This window comes from Pholcus phalangioides, unplaced genomic scaffold, assembly GCF_987345545.1.
Source record: "Pholcus phalangioides strain wild (caught in Gottingen) unplaced genomic scaffold, Ppha-v1.0 ptg000007l_1, whole genome shotgun sequence".
NCBI classification, from domain to species: domain Eukaryota; kingdom Metazoa; phylum Arthropoda; class Arachnida; order Araneae; family Pholcidae; genus Pholcus; species Pholcus phalangioides.
The window spans coordinates 48,836,150-48,857,953 of NW_028301600.1; the positions used below are offsets into that span (position 1 = coordinate 48,836,150).

The 21,804-nt window shown below is 34.7% G+C and overlaps 1 protein-coding gene across 1 annotated transcript; it reads right to left on the reverse strand.

Annotated features, from left to right (window-relative positions):
- Nucleotides 1–17,106: 17,106 nt before the first annotated feature.
- Nucleotides 17,107–20,797, reverse strand: LOC149085410 (uncharacterized). The gene is made up of 2 exons (XM_089233407.1): nt 19,746–20,797; nt 17,107–19,135 (listed from the first exon to the last, which is right to left on the reverse strand). The coding sequence occupies exon 2, from the start codon at nt 19,129–19,131 to the stop codon at nt 17,728–17,730; it is 1,404 nt and encodes a 467-aa protein (XP_089089533.1). The 5' UTR covers nt 19,132–19,135; nt 19,746–20,797; the 3' UTR covers nt 17,107–17,727.
- Nucleotides 20,798–21,804: the final 1,007 nt, after the last annotated feature.

Here is a 21,804-nt window from a genome sequence, read left to right on the forward strand (position 1 = left end):
AAGTAAAATATTATATAGTAAAAATACAGTCAAAACTCGTTGTAATCAACTTGAAAAGGGACCAAAAATTTCGTTTATTATATTTTCTATTATATTTCGTTTATTCGTTAAAAACATCTGATCCAATAAGAGAACATTCGATGGTATGGGGCTAAAAATTTATTTAGTTAAAGGCAAAGTTTGCTATAACGGGGTCCGACTGCAATATAAATTCAAAGAACAACATTTTTGTTGCCAACTTTTTCAGACATACCATATTTTGTCAATTATCCATTAATTTTGCACAGTGATATAGTAGGGGATGTATCAGATTCGATATGATTCGAGACTCTGCTGTATTGAAATAATTTCTTTTCCCACAAATAAACAGACTCTCAAACAAAAGAAAGCTTGCGTAACTATCCCATAATGACATTTAAAAGAGGAACGATGCAGGTAACGAAGCAGTGTACGTGTTGCGATATAAACGATAGTTTTAATATGAAAATTCGCTCTGGTGAGCGATGAAGTAATTTTCGCAGAGCTGCCACAGGACGCAGCAGTGCCACTATTACACCTAGGTTAACCAGCTCTTCTTATTTTTAGAGAAAACTGAACTTTCTGGATTGCATATTTCGATGCAGAAATTTGCAACTAATGACACAGTGTTCTATAACATTGTCAATGATTTGAAAGCGGGGGGGGGGGGAATACCTACCACATGAAACAAATATTATTATCTCTGAGTTAACTTCTGGATAGGATTACAAATCAGAAAGCTGATCTGCCAATGATTTCCCTTCAAAATGAATACATAAATCGATTAAAATCTTACTGGCAGAGCGTAAAATTGCTGAAAAAACGTAGTTGAAAGTGATAAATAATATTCCCATATATTGATACTGAACCATGAGATGAGATTAAGACCTGCCAATTGATAAGTTAATATGCGAAATATCCGAAGATGAGTATCAATTTTGCATATTTTAATATTGTGGTAATATTACGTTAATATTTTTCGCAGCTCTACATGAATAAAACGTAGCTTTAAAATGTTGAAAATATTTACTTTCCTTAAAAATCGACTTCTCTCAATGTATTTCCTTTTCCTAAAATTTAATTAGAGAACTTGTATTTTTTACTTTCTGTTTAATATTAAATTAATTTTTTTCTCAAATCCAACGTGAAAATTTGTATCAGTTTTCCAGATAATATCACATACGAAACCAGAAAAAAAATTGCGATGTACAAATTATTTTAACATCAGAATACTTGTTTTTTTTACTTCAAGTACAGTGCATTTTCAACCTAATTTTCGAAAAGATACAAATCAGTGTATAAAAATTTTCAGATAAAGAATTTAACATTGGTTAGCAAATTGATGGTAGGAATATTTTAATTATGTGGAAGCTCATTCATTTTAATTTTTTTCATGTAATTCATTATAACGAATTAATTAACTGAAACGCGCATATAAATTCAGTATCTTTTATACAGGGTGTATAGCTAATAGTACGCACCGCAGATTACTGGCGAACCGTTGATCCTAGAGACAGGCTTTCAATTGGAAAAAGTATCCAAATAATGTGTAGACCTCAGATAAGTCATTCATATTGCAAGGGGTTGTACAGTTATTAAAATTAAAAAAATTAAATTAATTATTCCATTTGGAAACGTGGAATTTTTTTTTGGCCTCAGGAGAAGCAAGGCAACAATTTTATAATTGGGTTTTTGAGTACAGGGTATCCATATGAGAAGGTAATTTTTTAATTTAATAACTATACGACCCCTTGCAATATGAATGACTTATCTGATGTCTACACGTTATTTGGACTCTTTTTCTAATTGGAAGTATGCCTATAGGATAAACCGTTCGCTGCTGTTAGCTATACACCCTGTATATTAGAAGCATCATCATATCAATTTATGAAAATACGATGAAATAAACATAACTAATTGGTACCTAAAATGCTCCAACCGGTGAAATTGACACTCTTCCTTCGATTATTTCGCATATAAGGTAATCTAACTTACAGGTGTCCTGTTCTCATCGTTCCTGCACCAACTTTGCAAAAGAATATTCATCTAAGCGTAGAAAAACGTCTATGTATATTGAATGCTAGCTATCCGTATTTAAAAAAAATTAATTTGCAAAATATGATGAGAAAGGCAATTTTCAATTTTTCGGCCACGCGGTATAGCAAGATTCATACGAATGTGACGTTTTGTTCCATTCAGTTCTCGCGATGAGCCAAAATGATTAACCATTGCTGTTCTTACGAACAGAAAGGTACAGAAATGAAAAAAAAAATGATTGAGAGATGGGCCGTGTTTTTGTAAAAGACACACGATATGAAACTGCTATGTAAACAAGAACCGAAATAAACATTATCACTCGAAGTAGTACATATTTAGAGAAGAGGCAAAAATTATAGAAAACTCAGACACGTATCAGGAACCGTATGTTCAAGCCTCGATAAGATATTTCAGAGGAAAGGCTGTTGTTTAGTCTAGGGTTTCCTCATTTTTAATTGGCAGAGCGAAACTAATTAGAAACGAGATTAATCAGAAAAAAATCTGTCACTACTGCCTGAAAAAACTCGTTGCATATGTCCACCTGAAGTTCTTGATGAATATCTTAAGAACCCATTACGCCGAATTAATCTATATATTACTGAAATTTTATTCTATATATAAACCAGTTTGGTGTCAATTTTCGGGATATATAAGTCTTACTTGATTATCTTTATACGGTCGACACTATAACTCCACATACGACAGGAAATCCATTTTATGTATGATTCGTTCGAGTGTATAAAACTGGAAATTATAATTTAGAAGATAATACTCACAAAGAAATGAAACCAAAATGATGGGCTTTTTAAGGTTGAAAAATCACAGCTGAATGAGCTGGAAAACTTAGATCTGGCATCATATCGTAATTATATGTCTAGATCTATGGTTCCAGCTAACTCAAACTGCAACACGGATTTGCCGAAGTATCCACCTCATGAATGATCATTCTTCTTCTCTTGTCTTTAAGTTTATGGTAGGATCCGTCAATATTTTCCAATACTATACTCCGTTTGTTTCTTTGCCTCAAACAAATTGGGTTGATACGTTAAGAGTAACTAATGCTTTCTAAGGAAGATGGAGAGGAGGAAAAAAAAGAATATCAAGTCAACAGGTGTTGTCACTGGGGCAACGAAAGCACTTCACTTTAATTTATATGGCTGTGATAAAGTAAAGCGGGTAGGGAAGTAAGATTGCATCAAAGGTCTTGTGTCTTGGGGACAAAGTTCCCAGCAGCCAGTGGTGGACAAACAATGTGATAACAACTTTCCTTGCAGAACGTACAATGCGTCGGCAGCTTTGTTTGAATACGCAACCGCCCAAGCAAATCTCAAATCCACCGTTCCGAGTGCACCTTCTTAAAATAAAAATAAATAAAAGAGGAAGGATCGTGAAGAGAAGGAAAATTCAAACGGTGAAAAAGTTGGGGATAAAAGCAGCACTTTCGGAATCTTTGATAACAACTGGGTGGAGAACTTAAGTTTATTGAAGGAAAAAAAAGAGAGAAACGACGTTATAGGGTGACACATGCTTCCGAATCTTCAATTTTCCATAGATGATACTGTGTAGCTCAGCGTTTCTCAACCTGTGGTCCGCGACGATGACATAGGTGGTCCGCAGACAGACGATAAAATTATTCATCCGTTGTAATTGATTTTATAGTAATATCTATATATATATGGGTTCAAATGGAATTATGCCTTCATACTTAGGTTCACCATACATCATCGAGGAGAAAAAAAATACAGGAAATTGCGATCTCTCTCTCTCTCTTAAATAGCGGATATCACTAAATTTTGCTAAAAATTGCCATTTATTGCTTTAAATGCAATTCGCTAATTACTACTAAAATTGCTGGAAGGTGTGGAAATAAAGGGCTGCTACAAATCGCAGTAAAAAAGAAAAAATGTGTTTCACGGAAAAAAATATTCAAATGATCTGGTGACCATAGTTCATTAAGAAAAATACGGTAAACTAGGATCTTTTAAATAAAATAAGCCTTAAAATACGGGACATCACCAGTTATCATCAAAAACATTGTCGAAGTAGGCACAACCACCTTTCGTGATTAAAATTCCAAAAGAAATGTGGACAAAACATTAAACCTGATAAATATGTGAGATGAATATTTATAACTTATGCCATAATTATCGTAATATATATAATTTATATTATGAAAATGCAGTGTGTGTGTGTGTGTTCTCACGCCTTTAGTAAATATAAGAAATTCAAATATATTGTTGAAAAAACGAGACAAATGTATAAAAAAAATCCGAACAACGAAAATAGACGGAATGCCCCGTAGTAAAGGACAATAGTGGTCAGTTAAATTGTTTCAGACATTTAACTGGTATTTGTTTTCAGAAATGTTAAGAAACACTCTGATGGAGCTCAATGATTACGAATTTTTGAAGCTGAATGTGTGTGTGTGTGTCGAATCTCCTTTATCAATTAATTAAAACAATTAAATTCTTTGTGTTATATTGAGTATTGCCAAAAAATTCTAAAACGTGCATCAAACTTGCCAAAACAAGAAACCACGCTCTCAGGGCAGAGCCACTTTTTGGGGTGTGCGACAGGTGCGGTCGCACCGGGCCCCACGTTTTGTGGAGCTTTCATAAAGTCTCCATTTTCATATAGATAGAAATAAAATTCTGAAATTCTGCCATTTTCATCTAGAAAAATATAATTCTAGAATGCTGCTACATTTTCATTTAATTCTGAATTTCCACCAACTTTGGAATTGTTTCTTTCATAAATTAGCAGTTTTCATCAATTCTGGAATTCTGAATTTTCACCTTTTTTGGAATTCTGAATTTTCACCTTTTTTGGAATTCTGAATTTTCACCTTTTTTGGAATTCTGAATTTTCACCTTTTTTGGAATGCTGAATTTTCACCTTTTTTGGAATTCTGAATTTTCATAACTTTTGGAATTCTGAATTTTCACGATATTCTAGCATTATTTCGTCCATTTATTTCAGATTGTCATCAATTCTACAAATATTTTTTTCATATATTCTGAATTTTCATGGGTGCTGGAATATTACCTCTGTCAATTATTTTTCTTATTTTCGATTCATCGATTTTGAATTTTCATTAATTCTAAGGCAAATTCTTTCATTAGATCCTAATTTTAATTGGTTTTGGAAGTATTTCTTTTCATCGATTCAAAATTTTCTTCAGTTCGAAACTTTATTAATTTTTTTCCCGTTAATTTACATTCAATTGTGTCTATATTTTTTGCATGAATATTTTTCAGCATTCTGGAAAAGTATGTAATAATGTATGAATTTTTGGATGCCGATTTCCCTCTCCCACAGAATACATGAAATCAGGGGCTAAGGGGCTCCGCTATTAGTTTCGCGTTTGGTAAGGGCGGCCCTGCCTCAGAATGCCATTAACTGAAATTCTTATTTTTTTTTAATAATCGTGCAACAAAATAGTCTACGTCGTGTGAAACTATAAGGATTTTCTAATTCAAATTTATTATATACACTATTATTTCGATAAATTTACTAATTCGATGCATAGAGTTAGTTACTAATTAGATGCTCATAGGCACCGAAACCTGGAGGCTGGGGCCATTCGAGCCCTCAACAAATTTTGTGAGAAGACTGACCCCCCTCTCCTCGCCCCTCAAAAAAAATTCATGAGTATACAATGGAACTCACCATTCCTCCTCCTGCGTACGGATTTGAACACGACCACCTAAATTACACATCTTATTTATCTAGGTGGTCGTGACTTGAATCCCGTATATACGAAACGAATGGCGATTTTCAGCCCCCCCCCCCCCTCAATGTTTTCTTTATGTCGGTACCTCTGGAGTGGCTCAGCTAGATTTCCCGACCTGAATGACATCGGGCATGTTGGGGTCATAATGGAGTAGGCTGCTCTAGGGCAGCGTTGCTCAACCATTCTGAACCTAAGGACAAGTAAAATTTCTGAAATAATTTAGCGGACCACTAATTAATAGTATTTTGGCCTATTTCATCATTCGAACCTACCAGAATAATATTGATATTAGTTGTATACCATTGAATAATTTTCGTTTGATCAGAATTAGGTTATCATGTCTGCCTGTATTATCCTCTGGTCCGCGGATCATGGGTTGAAAAACGCTGTTCTAGGGCAAAGGTATTCCATCTTCTGTAGTTACGAATACCTTCTATGCTAATCATCAGTAGAAAGGAACTCATATGGCGCAGTTTTGACATATACCCAAACTCAAATTAGCATAATGCTAATATTTGAGTTGGAACCTTAGAGAAGGTATAATATATCTCCTCTAAGGTTGGAACTTGAATGGGGTGGTTTTTTTTTTATGCCACGAGTTCTGTGTCGCAGTACTCTGAGTAACCAGGATAAATGAAGGGTTCGGACGAATAACGGTCTATATCTTTTTTTTTTTCAAACTTTACACCAGACGCGATTAAAGTTATCACCGAAAAAGGAAAAAAAAATTTTTTTTTTCCTGACACACATACACCCACACAACATAAGCCGTTGTTCCAATTATAGAATTCTCGATTGCAGTAGTTTAAAAGGGCATAGCAACAAAATATGTGGGTTTCTGCAGGAACTAACTTAGGAACCTGTAACAGAACTATATGGAACACTATTTTCCAGTCAAAAAACCAATTTCGAAAAAATGTAATAGACCGTTTTATTCGTCCAAACACTTCAAATATCGTTGTTCTGATCGACCAAATTCTTTTCCATTTTTCACTTTGATGATAGGGCACCCACTCTTATTTTATGATAGACTGCGATTCTATCTCCGCAATTCATGTACAGGGTGTCCCAAAAAAAACAAAAACCACTGGTGAGTTTTCGAAAAAAATTACATACAAATTCTAAAAACTTATTTATGTGGTTCTAAACTACAACAAATATTCAACGTACCCTCCCTCGAACTTCTGGAACGTAACGATGGATTTTCGCCTGCTGCCTATCTTCCGAGATATTGTTTGATCATTTCGAAACCGCAGGATTATTCGGTTGATTGTTGAGTAGGCTAGCGCACGCTGTTCACCAAACTTCTCACGAAAGAGTCTTATCACTTCTTTAGAGGATTTATTGTTCGAAAAATTTATTGTTAGAAGTTGTTTTTAAAATAAACTGTTCCGGGAAAAACATCATGTTGGCTTACACTCTCGTTTGCGTTCTTTGAAGCTCAGTGAACTGACGACGTTGCTCAGTTCACGACGTCGATTAAGCCACTCACATTAAAAACTTCAGTGATGCATCTGGTTTTTTTTTAAGTTTCTTGCGCTTGCCCATGAGAATGCGGATTATTTAAATTCTTACTTGCATTTTTTTTTTTGGCACACCCTGTATTATAGGGATTACTTAACATTCAGTTTTGCATGTATTCATAGAAGTAAAGAAAAAATCACTTTTTTTTGTTAATGTTCATAACTTTTCGGTTGTGTATGAAAATGTAAATACCTCTCTTGCATCTCATTTTGTTTTCATTTGTTTTGCATTCATTTCTTGTTTTCATTTTTTTAATTTTTCGCTTTCTGTATACGTAAAGCAAAGTATTAGTAATGATATATGGGGGAAGGGGGTTGAGAATTCAAGTGGTATAAGTCACGTGGGGTAAGTCGAAGACAAAGAAATTTGCATTTGAAATTACTAGCAATTATATATATCGTGTCAGGAAAATTATGTTTTTGTCATCTGTAGGCTATTTTATGAGCTTGAATTTGCACCACTTTATTTCTACGTGAATATCAAAATTCTTAGTTATTTTATGTATTTTATGTGACTAAATACACATCACCTAAATCTGGACTTACACCACTTTGTTTCTCTCAACCCTCCATTATATAAAATTGTGCTTTTCTGCTCTATGTGTTTTTCATTATATATATAATATATATTTCATCTTTTAGTCTGAAAAAAACTTCATTGTTGAAGACTTAAACTTCTATAGTTCAGATAAACGCTTCTCAACCTGTTGTACGCGGAGAGCCAGAGGTGTTCCGTGACTCTGGGATAGATGGCCCGCAGGCAGACTCGATAAAATTATTCACCCATTGTAATTAGTTTTATAGTAATATATATATCCACATGGGTTCAAATAAAATTATACTTTCATACTTAGGTTCACCATACGTCATCGACGAGAAAGGATACAGAAAATCGCGATCCTAAATACCGGATATCACTAAATTTTGCTAAAAATTTCAATTTATTGCTTTAAATGCAATTCACTAATTACTATTAAAATTTTTGAAGGGCGTAGAAATAAAGGGCTGCTACAAATCGCCGTAAACAAAAATGCATTTCACGAAAAAAATATTCAAATGATCTGATGAGCATATTTCATTAAGAAAAATAAAATTCGGTAAACTGGGATCTTAAATCGGTAAAATAGGAAACATCGCCAATTGCCATCAAAAACCTTGTCAGAAAAGTAGGCACAATTACCAATCGTAATTAAAATTCCAAAAAAAATTGGACAAAACATGTGAAACCTGAAAAATATGTGAGACGTCAATATTTATAACTTTTGCCATAATTATCATAATATAATTTATATTACGAAAACGCTGTGTGTGTGTGTCACGACTTTAATAAATATTAGAAATTCAAATAGGTATCGTTGGAAAAAGGGTCAAATATGCATAAAAAAATCAGAACAACAAAAATTACAGGAATGTCCCGTAATACGGGGAACAAGTGGTCCAACAAACTGTTTCAGACATTTTACTGGTTCTTGTTTTCAGGAAGGTTGAGAAACACAGATAATGCAAAGTGAAATGATATCACCGGCAGCCAAAAATTAGCATAAAATTTCGAGTTATTTTTAATGTGTAAATAATAATAATAGTAGCGTGGTAAGCTTATTACGGGAAAAAACTCAAATATTCAAATAATTCCCTGCCAATGTTATGACATCAATCTTAAGGAGGCTACACACTAATCTGACGTGACATGGTCCCACTTCAGAGCAGTGTGCAGCCGCCTTTACAGCTTAAAATATATATTCGACAGCATTTAGATATATATTCGACATCCATATTTTTTATGAGCATCTTTCTTCAGCCACCTCGTTGGGCATTTTGTCTGTTGTGGCCTTTGTGTATTTGTATAAAAAAACTTATTTCAATACTCTAAGTTGAGCAAGTACGAGAACATTCCAGATAATCTCGGGTTTTTAAAGCGTTTTATTAGATTTATCGTCACTTTTCAGATACGATTTCGCTGTCGATAACTCTTTTCTTGATAATTATTTTTAGAAAATACCGTATTATTTGCGTTGCTGTATATTGTGAACCAATTACAAAATAAATAACCCGAATGAAATTAAAACAATATACTATAAACATAAAAATATTTAAATGAAAAAAATATTTTTATAAGGAAACGCCCCCCCCCCCCCCCCCATGATACATAATGATAGAGCTAAGAATATATCTCTTCTGCACATGCACATTTTCCATATTTATTCAAAACTATGTATTTATCGAAGCTTTCAGAGTCTGGTTTGTAATTTTTAAGTCAGGACACGGCCAAATGATTTGATAATAATTTTAAAACACCCCTATTTATGTTGAAACGAATAAGTTCGATTGAATCAAAACAATTTCAGTTAACCCCCCACTCCCCATCTCAGTGATTGTTTAAAAATTCAGGAAAATTGTTTCTTAAAGGCAGACAAAATTTTGAGTTAACACCTTTTAGTATAACTTCAATTAGCATGAAAATACGCGCCAGTTGCACGTAGAGCCGTCTTAACAGCACCCTAGGCCACCGGGCAAAGTGATTTTTCCAAGATTCATTCTCCATCTGGCTGGAAATACCTGCCTACCAATTTACACATACTGTACTTACTCTCGAAAGTTGTAACCAGAATTCATTATCGTGAGAACCTTCTTTCACATGAAACGCTCGGGCCGTAATGCGGTACTGGTTGTACAAAACGTGTACAGAAATGGCCGAAAAGCTTGTAAAAGTGAAGCGTAATGTCGACTTCTTTGAAGAAAATCAATGTTTACATACAAAAACAATAGATTAAAAAGGAGCTAAAATTCGACCAATTTTCTTTCCGCACCTCTGATAAATTCAGTTACAGAAGAATATCCGCTCATAGGCATACGAAGATTTTTTCGAGTAGGTGTATCGGCAGTGTTATCCGATATAATAATTATGAAGAGTTATTTCACTCTAAATAATATTTCACTTCTCTCCAAAATTTTAAGGGGTATTTTTGTAAAAAGAAAGGTATCGCTTTTTTCATCAGTGAGAAATAACTCTGTTAAAAAAATTATCTAAAATTTGGAGAGGTATTTTCACTTCTCAATGAAATTTGGAAGAGTAAAATTGGATTTTGATGCATGAATCACGCATCTAGATGCTTGGCAATGCTTTGGAGTTTCATCATTTTATTATTCTGTAGTGGGGAGGGGGTCGTTTTTTACTGTAAAAGAAATACCAAAATCTCGCTGCGTACGCCAGTGTATCTACAGATATCCCTCGTAGACAACGTTTATGTGGTGTTGGCCTTGCCCAAGACGTGCTGCAAATCTTTCAGTTTTTTGTAACTGATGAACAACGACATATAGTCGAACCCTAATTCACCGCCACCATTTGTTTTGCGGAATTCGGGAGTCAAATGAGTTTGGTGTTGTATTGAATCATGGTTGAACCCATGTGTGGTAGATTTGTTTATTAAAAATTTCTGGCACTAAGCGGGGGTTTTGCGTGACATCGGGAGACGCTGTAACGGGGGATCGACTGTATTATTGTATTATTTATTGCCTATCTAGATTTCAGGAGGTGCGAATTAACTTTGTTCAATATAGTTGAATAACGTGAACCTAGCTTATTACAAACCTACGGATATAGCAAACCAAATTTTGATTCCATCGAAGTTTGTTATAACGAGGTTCGACCGTATATTGACCGCTATGGAATGTGATACTTAGTTTTATGATCAAGCATGAGCTTTTGGGTATTTATTGTTCATGTTTGCATTGGTTTTTCGTTAAGTTATGAAACTGAATAATAAGTCAAACTGAAGATGGTGCCCTTCAGTATCACTTATTATGAACCATACAGTTGCCCCAGAGCCGTCATGAAATTATTACGGGTTCCCGGGCCAAGTGATTTTTCTGAGGCCCCACCCGGCAAATTTACATGCTTAATCTCAAAAATTTTAACTACATCTCATTTTTGTGAGTCCTCCCTCTTCTCAGGAGGCTTCCGGGCCGTGCCCGGTCAGGCCCATCTGTCAAGACAGCACTGAGTGGTACTACTTATACAGTACAATAATACTTGTCTGCTGTTCTAAACTCCATCTCTCATTCGAAACTTAATGACACAGAAATGTATATAAAAGCAATGGCTGACATTTTTTTCCCTTTCAATCTCACGCAACGTTAAGTTTTCACAATTCCGGTCTTTTTGCAGGAGGTAGATATGACATCGTATCAGTATTTTTCTTCTTAAAACGCAATAGGTCTATTCAACCCAGTTTACAAAGTACTTACATTTACTGATAAATAAGTTATCAGTATAATATAGATTTTTATCCTCACACACAGTCATAGAACCGACATATTATGGGACTGCATTGAGAGAAACCAGCAAAAAAAAAATACAATGTGTTTTAAAAGTAAAAACATTGCAGCAAACAAAAAAGTAGATAACGCAGCAAAAAAAATTATATACTTGAGGTTTATTTAAACTCTCATGAGGCTACATGCACGTACAGTAACTACCAAATTTCAAAACAAAAAAAATCTTTAGATAAACCAAACAAGTGTGTCAAAACTTTGGACACAAATCTCCTCTCAAAAAAAAAAAAAAATGTTTCCAAATTCATAGATCACACCCAAAAATATTTCTCATATTTGTACATGTAGCTTGGAATCGGACCAATGTGTCACGAGCTTTTCTATGGACAGAACAGGATTTTGGGCAACAATTTTTGGACCCAATATACTATGTTTCCTGTATAGCCGTTTCAGGTCCATAACAGTTTGGTATTGCTTCCGATTGTTATACACTAATCGAGGTAAGATACTTGCACACATTTTCTGTTAGACTAAGATCTAGGCTTAACTGGCCAGTGCAAACAAGAGACATTGGAAGCATCCGCTTTGGATAAGGAGAAGGGCGCATTGGACACACATTTTGCCCTCAAATTATTTCACTAAGTGGGAGCAGACTACGTTCAAGTGCTCCCTGACAACACCTTCTAGAGCACCTTCTGCTTTAGAAGGTATTGTCCCTGATGACATTCAGTCTTATGCTTGTTTTCTACGAAAGACAACGAGGGAATCAAATGCTCCAAACTATTACAATTCATTCTTTTTACACTCTGGTACAGAATGTCCTCAGATCTCATGTCAATATTTTTTGTAGCCATCAGGGTCATCAAAATTCCCTGTTTTTTCCATAGCTAAACGAAATGCGGAACCACTTGTTCCTATAACACATGTATTTATCTGCCCAGTTAAATCTTCCGTGTTTATGGGTTAATATAAGGCAGGATCGATGAGTCATTTTTCTCAAAACGACGCGGTTAACATCTTTGATTCGACGATGAATTGTTGGCATGGATATTCTGTAATGAAATCTACTTTTCATGTGACACGGCGACGTTTTTGACTAGATGTCGTTCTTACAACTCGCCTGTCTATGGTCGTAGTACATACATCCCCATACATCGTGGCTTTGGCGCATAACTGGCTGACGCACGGTAAACACTTTGTTTGGACCATTATAAACCTTTGTTTTACCGCGTTATATTTATTTGGACCGCATTTGGATCGAAATTTCATTCTACCTTTTGCTTTCAGAATCCACACTCAACAAACCTCGGTCTTGGTTAAATGCGATGACTTCGCCATTCAAAGTAAAAAAAATAATGAATTATACTGCAAACGTGAACAAGAACTTTGAACGCTATTCTCTAAAATTGCAGTTTTTGAGTTCATCCGTTACAATAAAAAAACCACTGCACCAAAAATTCTGAAATTTTGTAGGAATATTTATACGTCTCAGTAAAACTACCCTCGTCGATACCTGATCATTCATTAGAATTTTATGAATTTTTATATAAATATAAAAAAAATGTATAAATCTCAAAAATCTGAATTCAACATCTTTTAAAGAATACTTCCCATGGGCTAAATTTCTAAATCTGGGGTTTATTTTACTAAGGCTGGTATTACACTATAAAAGTTTCATAAAATTTCATTTATAAAACTTTAAAAATTCAACCAATAAACGTATTGGTTGCATTTGCTCGAATGTAACCTATGAGTTTTATTGGCTGGATTTTTTGAGTTTTATAAAAGGGATTTTATCAAACTTGCATAGTGTAATACCGAGGCTGGTATTACACTATAAAATTTTGATAAAATTTCTTTTATCAAACTCGAAAAATGCAACCAATAAGCGCATCGGTTACATTTGAGCGGATGTAACCATAGACTAAAGATATAAATAGACAGCGCACGATATTCATAAAACTTGTCGAACGTGAAGAAAAGATGAGCAGTATTGTCGGGGAAAGAACAGGTTCTGCGCTATTACATTTGGCTCGTTTTCGCAGAACCTAGTGATTTCGTGTTAACGCAAGGATGTTGCTGTAACGAAATTTGACTCGATCGTGTTGATGAAAACTTTCCTTCATTTGTTCAATGAATTTCATTCATTCTTTTGTAAAATATTTAGGGAATGTGGGATTTAAAAAAAAAATCAATTCTATATAATATAAAAAAATATTGAAAAACGAAATTGTTTTATTTTCCAAAAGGGATAATTCCTAATAATTTAAGACTTTTGAGTTTTTAAATCTTATTATATAACCTATCTCTTATATATACAGCCTATTTCATTTATATTTTTAAATATTCTCTTCTCATTCACTTTGTCACTTTTAATTTCGAAAACTTATTTTAACTAGGGGTTATTAAAACATAAAAATTATCTTCCAAGAACATTAAAATTACTCTAATCATCCATTAATTTTGAGTATATAATTATAATGCATTATGTTATGTAATGTAACGCATTCACACTCATACCATATTCAGTCATGAAATATTTAAATAATAAGTAAAAGTTTCATTTCCAACATTTTCTTAAAAAACCTTTTATAACCTTATCACACAACAATATAAACACTTACATAATATTTCAGGAATAAAATGAATTTTTCAAGAAAATTGCAATACCTCATCGTTAGTACTTTTCTAAATTATAAGAAATGAAATTTCGTGTAGCGTATAAATGTAATAATTTAGAGTACGTAAATGTATGTTACAGGGGACATATGTGTAACCTCTTCGCTCCAGAAGTATACATATGGGAATCTTCATAGTTTTTAGAATGATTCTTTCTTCAAGTTAACATCTGAGGTACACATAGTGACTTCAGATCTTAACTCATATGGTCCTAATAAAGATATTGACTGAAAATTAATTAATCAATTAATTAATTGATTTTTCTTGTTTGAGGGCAATTTCACACATACAACAAACACAAATTAATCAATAAAAAAATTTATTTTCTGTAATAGTTTTATCTCAGGAGTGAAGAGAGGTAAAAATACTATTTTTAGAGGTAGTTATACATTTTTATGCAAAACTGCCATTGTCTAGAGCATAGTTTTCCAACCTTTTTTGTCCCATCGCCCCCTTCTTCAGAAAATTTTTTCTCCCATCGCCCCCAACGCAATCTCACCCATAGGATCCTATGTTATATCCGTAGCTTCTACCGCCCCCCTGGAACTTTCCATCACCCCAAGAGGGCGTTAGCGCCCACGTTGGAAATCACTGGTCTAGAGGGTGCGTTTTCATTACATTCTATTTAAATAAAATATTTGCCATAAATTCCTCATTCTGAAAAGCATATTTTCTTCAAGTTGAGCGAAACTCGAATAAACTCACTAGCTCGCCAAATCTTGAGGAGACGTATATTTCATTTAAAAGTTAATAAAAATTATTACTTCAATCATTTATTACCAAAAATTCTATTAATACATTTAATAATGGCTCATGACATTTGAATTTTACCAAAACTTGGAACTTTAATTGAATTAAATCCAAAATGGAACCGTTAAAAACTCCATTGAATCGTCAATTTAATATTCCAATTTTTAATTTATAAGAAGGGGAATAAGCAAAAAAGTATTCCCTTGTGAAAGGATACTTGTCCCCCTTTCCGAAACCGTTCAGAACATCCGAAAGCTGCGCAAGTGTTGACCATTCTAATCAAAAATAATACAGCACGTGTAGATCGTCATACGAATAGCCATAAGGAAAGCATTGCCAGCGAGATTCCCTGACCAGCCTTTTGACCGGAGTCACGTGACTCCAGATCTTTGCTTCACATTGTAACCCCTCGCGCGCGCTCTATATTATTCTTACTTTGTGGATGTAACCGATATGCTTATTAGTAGCATTTTTCGAGTATAATAAAAGAACTTTTATCAAAACACACATGGTGAGTAAACATTTCTGTGAAATTTCAGAATTTTTGGGGCGGTCGTTTTCTTTTTCTTAAATCTCACGGATAAACTCAAATCTGCAATCTGAGAAATAAAATAAGCATACAAATTTGAAAAACGCAACACACACACGAGAGGGGAAAAAATGGTTGTCGCTTTTTCGATTTTTCTGAGTAAAAGTCCTTTTATAAAACTTGAAAAATGCAGCCAATAGTCATCGGTTGCATTTTCTAGAATGTAACCAATAACCTTATTAGTTGGATTCTAAAAGGACTTTTATTATAACTTTTATAGTGTAATCCCGGCCTCAGGGTTAATAGAATAATAATACCTTCAAAAACGCCAAATTATACAAGTTATACGCTTGGTGTACATTCGGTGAATTTGGCAGGATTATGAAAAGTGACGTCATCAATTTTTAAAGCGTTATAACTGCCAAATAAAAAACTGAAAGCACTTTTCCATATTAGTTAAAAAACTGATAAGGAAAAGTGTTTTTAGTTTTTGATTTGACGCATAATTAATGAGTTATAACGCTTTAAAAATTGATTACATCACTTTATAATCCTGCCAAATTAACCGAACGTACACCAAACGTATAACTTGGTGTTTTTGAAACTGATAACCCTAAAGAGAAATCGCGCGAGAAAAAGAAACCAAGAACCAGTTTTTTTTCTATGTTGTGTGAGTGCGTGTGCATTTTTCAAATTTTTACGAGCTCATTATTACGATCTTCTCAGATTTCAATTTTAGTTTATCCGTGACATTAAAAAATAAAAACTACCGGCTGAAAATTCTGAAATTTTGCAGAAATGTGTGCGTGATATGTGTTGGTAAAATGAACCTGAGATTTAGAAATTAAACCCCATGGGAATTTTAAAAAACAAAAAAAGTTGGATTCTCTCAGATTTTTTTCAAATTTTAAAAACTCATAAAATTCCAACGAATCATCAGATATCGAAGTTCGAGGCTCGTTTACGTTCATGTCACATAAGTATTCCTACAAAATTTTGGTGACGTAGTTTTTTTTTCATCTTAAAAACGGATGAGCTCAAAAATTGCAATTTGAGAAAATCGCGATCAAAGTGTTTTTTCTCGTTTACTTTTACACTATAATGTATTAATTTTTAATTTTATTTTGAAGAAACAAATTAACTCGATTGACACGAAATTTTTTGCATTTAATTTTTTTCACAATTGAATGAAATTTTCTAGTCATGTTTGAAAAATCGACTTCAGGAATCGTGAGAACCCTTAATTGAATAAAGTATCACTTATTTAAAGTACCAATTTTTATGAGATTTTTTTTTTCCGAGTTCCAATTCAGAAGTTTTGAGATTAACTTGATAAACATAATAAGCTTGTTAGTAGGGTGATTTTAGCGGTTTTGGTGCACAATAGGACTGCGCATTTGCTGCGCATCAAACAATAGGGCTCCCCACTTGCTGCGCATCAAACAATAGGGCTCCCCACTTGCTGCGCATCAAACAAATGGGTGCTTCGCACTTGTTGAGGCTCGCTAGATGGCGCTTCCTATGACGTCATTCCTAAATTATCGTTCTTGCCTATGATGTCATTCCCAAATTATCGTTTTTCAGGGGGGTCATTCCTAAATTAAACTTTATTTCCCAAGTGATGATTTTTTTCAGGGAACATTCCTAAATTAAACTTTTGAATTCATTTTCTGACTTAGAAAAAATTTGCTCCTAAATTAAACTTTATTTCCTGACTTGTTTTTTTTTTTTTTTGGAGGGATGCTCCTAAATTTTTTTTTTCCATCCCAAGTGATGAGATTATTTCAAAGAGGGGTCATTCCTAAATTAAACTTTATTTTCTGACTTTGTTATTTTTTGGAGGGATGCATTTTCTAACTTAATTTTTTTCTATCCCAAGATTTTCCCATAACGTCACTTCGAAGATATCACCAAAGAGAAGGATCTTTCCCAAATTATCGTTTAATTTCAGACTTTTTTTTTTTTTTCTAACTTGGGGATCTTTCCTACATTAAACTTTATTTTCTGATGATTTTTTCATTCCTAAATTAAACTTTATTTTCTAAACTAAACAAAGATGAATCGTTTCATTAATTTTAAAATAAAATTTTTTTCAAGTCACAAATAAACTTTTGTATGTCCAAGCTGAAAAGTAAAAATAAACCAAAGGAGCAATAAAATACAAAGTCATTTTATATGATTTTCATTTATTTCAAATAAATTTCTTCTATCTTAGATTTCAAAACATCAAAATCAATCGCATTAAAACATTTTTCCGCTACATCGTAATTTTCCGCCAGAGTTTTAGCGACTTCGCGAAAGTCAATCAGGGTTAAAGCATGATCAAAATATTTATAAAACATTAAATTATCATTCAACTGCAGACATTCATGACCCAACTGATTAGCATATCCCATGGAACACCCATGGCAGTCAACAATTTTTTCGATGCTAGCAAAAAGTTTTTCACTCACCAATTTAGCCAAAATGTCGGTGATATCCATAGAACTCGTTCCTTTAGTTTGGTTTTCGCGCACACACACTTTCAGATAGTCCAAGCAGAGCGTTTTCTGCACGAGCTCACTGATCACGGTATGAAGTGGTTTATCATCCTCGCTCCAGAAGAGTGCCTCGATTGCCTGGAAAGTCATTTTGAGGGGGTTTTCGGAGCACTTGAAAATTTTGTTGTCCCCGCGATGTAGAGTTTGAATTAGCACATCATCACCGCTGTAGTCCACGATCAGGTTCTCCGACACTAGGAAAGTTCTATCAACGCGTTGCAGCATAGTACGACGAGAGAATTCGGTTCTCAAACATTCCCACACGTACGGCGAAAGAGTCACTCCATTTTTAGCTGGGTGCATGAGTCCATCGCGTTCGAAAAATTCTCGAATATGTACGCGCACTTCACCACTGAAGATCACGACGCTGACGAAAAAGTTCTCCTTCACGTGAAAGATGTTGGGAGGCGGCGCTTCCTTATTGAATCCACTGCTGCGAGATCTCTTAGCCGATGGTGGTTGAGTGTTCGGTGATGGGCGCTTGTTACTCGAAACCATTTTCCGGAACGTCAGGCTGAGTCGGACGTCTTTTACTTTTGGGTCTTTAGGTATCGCGTGACGCCACAGCTGGTTGGTTGGAGGTAGCATCGTCAGCAGGCTGTTGTGTTCCAGGATTCGGTCCACGGATTGGTGCCCCCGTCGAGAGAACACGAGCTTTCTTTCAGCGCCCAGGGAGAGGCAAGCGATGGGGTAATCTTTGACGAGCTGTGATTCGTCATCGGAATGCGGGGAGATGCTCTTGGTTCCATCAGAGTATCGGTTGACGACAACAAAGTTGTAGTCATGGCCTGAGATGCTCTCGACTACGGCTTTCAAATCCAAGAGGAGAGGTGTCCACGGTTGGGCCTGGAGGGTCATTCCGGAAAAGGTGTAGTGTAGGCCAGCGTCACCATACCCAGCATGCTGTCTGGGCATCGGATAAGTCTTGTCGCCAAACTTGAAGACGCATTCCTCTGCTGGACGGTACACGATTTCAGATTCGAGCTGGTGTAGTATCGCAACGGAAGTATCCAGTACGTTCCGAGCGTATTCATAGCGGAGGCTTTCCATCTGTCTAAATGAAAACAACGCATACAGTCTCTCTCCGCAACTCTCAAGATGAAAAAAAAAAAAATTGCGAAATATATATTTTAACAGAAGTTTTTTTTTTTTTTAAGTTTTTTAAATTTTTATTATTATTATTATTTTACAAAATTAAATTTTTATGCATCTAACCATTCAGCGCATGCTACGACCTTGCTTCTTGCGCAATGCCCTTTTTGCAGAGGGTGAAACCCGCAAGAAGTCAAGGATTTTGGGAAGTTTAAGACTTTCACTGTCTCCAGGTTGAATCGTTGCTCTAGAAATTTTTTTTTTTGCCTGCAGTTCACATAAATGCAACTATATCTGTTATTAACAGTGGTGAGATGAATTTTCATTAAATTATAATCGAAAAGCCCTTCCCCCCATCTAATATTAAGAAGATTTCTGCTAACCCAGAGCATTTGTGGGAAATCTTCTTCGGATAGCTCCTTGCTAGAGAATGGCGGCTTGTAGAGAGAGTGATATACTCTCCCTGTGCTTAAATCAAAGCAAGCCATTTCCTTAACAACATATATCCCACTTTTAAGCAAGAATCCCTCAAAATCTAACACGCAAGAAGCCATAGAAAAAAAAAATCTTACCAAGTTGCGGAGAGAGAAGTGTATCCAAGCGAGCGAGAGAACTAAGTTAAGGAATTGTGTCTGTCCCGCAGTTTATATACTGCAGTTGCAGTTGATAAGCATAAGTATAGGAATATACTGTGAATCTCAAAGTGCACCCAGTAGCATCACTATCTCATTCACGTGAATCACTAATACAATATATTCATGTGAGCATGCATCACTGATACAGTACCAATATCTAATGATACACTATCCAATGTTACATGAATCACTGATAATGATGTGAGTAGCATCACTATCTCATTCACGTGAATCACTGATACAATATATTCATGTGAGCATGCATCACTGATACAGTACCAATATCTAACGATACACTATCCAATGTTACATAAATCACTGATAATGATATTGACGTGAGTATGCATCACTCGCGTTGCTTCGATTATTCTGCACGCGACACTGATAACTATATGAGTACTGTCTGCCCGAGTAATGACGCATAGCACACGAGACTCGTTATCGCTTCCTAACCCTTTATCTCATTAAAAGTATCATCTTCTTTGCAGATCCTCTCACTTCGTTTTTGAGTTTTGTCCAGACAGCATCAAGTTTTTTAGCTTTCGCTTCGTACGTTCGCGCAATGGCTAGTTTTATCGATTTCGGTATAAGTAAAGAAGAATTAGTTAGATTGTTGGAAAATGACGATAATTTCGTCAATGAATGTCTCAACGAGGATTTAGTTAGTGATCGCGATATAAAATTAATGATTGAGGATGAGGAGAATTTCATCCAGCAATGCCTGAAGCGTCCTGCGCCAGTAGAAGCTGGACCAAGTGGATATGCTCCGTCAGAGAAGAAGAAGAAAGAGGTTAGTTGTTTTTTTAAATTATCGCGCGTTAAATTTTATTCCAAATTAATTTTCAGGAGTAAATTTTATTTCGAGTTGAATTTATTTCATGTAAGGTATTTAAACTCATTTATTTAATGGTAGAGCTGCGAAACATCTGGGAATTTCATTACAAGTTAAATTTTATTTCGAGTTAAATTTAATTTCAAATCAAATTTATTTATGTCGCGAGTTAAATTTTCATTCATCGAAAAAAAAATTATTCAGTTGTATTTCATGTCGCGAAACAATTTCTCAGGCGTAAATTTATTTCAAGTTAAATTTATTTCATGTAAGGTATTTAAACTTTATTTAATGGTAGAGCTGCGAAACATCTGGGAATTTCATTACAAGTTAAATTTTATTCCGAGTTAAATTTAATTTCAAATCAAATTTATTTATGTCGCGAGTTAAATTTTCATTCATCGAAAAAAAAATTATTCAGTTGTATTTCATGTCGCGAAACAATTTCTCAGGCGTAAATTTATTTCAAGTTAAATTTATTTCATGTAAGGTATTTAAACTTTATTTAATGGTAGAGCTGCGAAACATCTGGGAATTTCATGTCGCGAAACAATTTCAAAACGACACAAGAATTCAAATAGAAATTTTTTTATTCAATTGTACATCAGCAGACTCGTGAATCAATTTATACATTTGCGCACTGGTGAGATTAACGGCTTTCGTAGTGGGCGCATTTCCGCTAAAATAGCGTATATCGTAGGTTTTATTACAATACGTGAGAAAAATATTTCCTCCCAGCGGAAGAGAGGAATTACATCTTTCAAAGTCCATTTGATTTTTATATGTTGTTGCTATAAGAGTAAATAATATAACAATCAGTATCGTGAATATGGCGAACATTCTCTTGTGTCTTATCAGTTCTCCATTACTCTCCAATTCGTAGGACCAGCAGCTCGGTAAATCGAATGACGGTACATCCGTTTTCCATGCGATACCCTGCTTTCTATTGTTTTGATCGTAGATCACGGCTTCCACTGTTGTTGGCATTTCAAAGCTCTAACCAAATATGTTTCAAAAATGGGTTTTTTATATAATCTCTCGGAGCTCCGGTTTCTTCTAGCGCTTTCAGGAAAATTTCTTGACCCACCACGGGTGATTTTCTCCGACCGACCACACTTGATATCAAATCGCGAATGTCGCTTCCTTTGATGAGTCTGCTCTTAT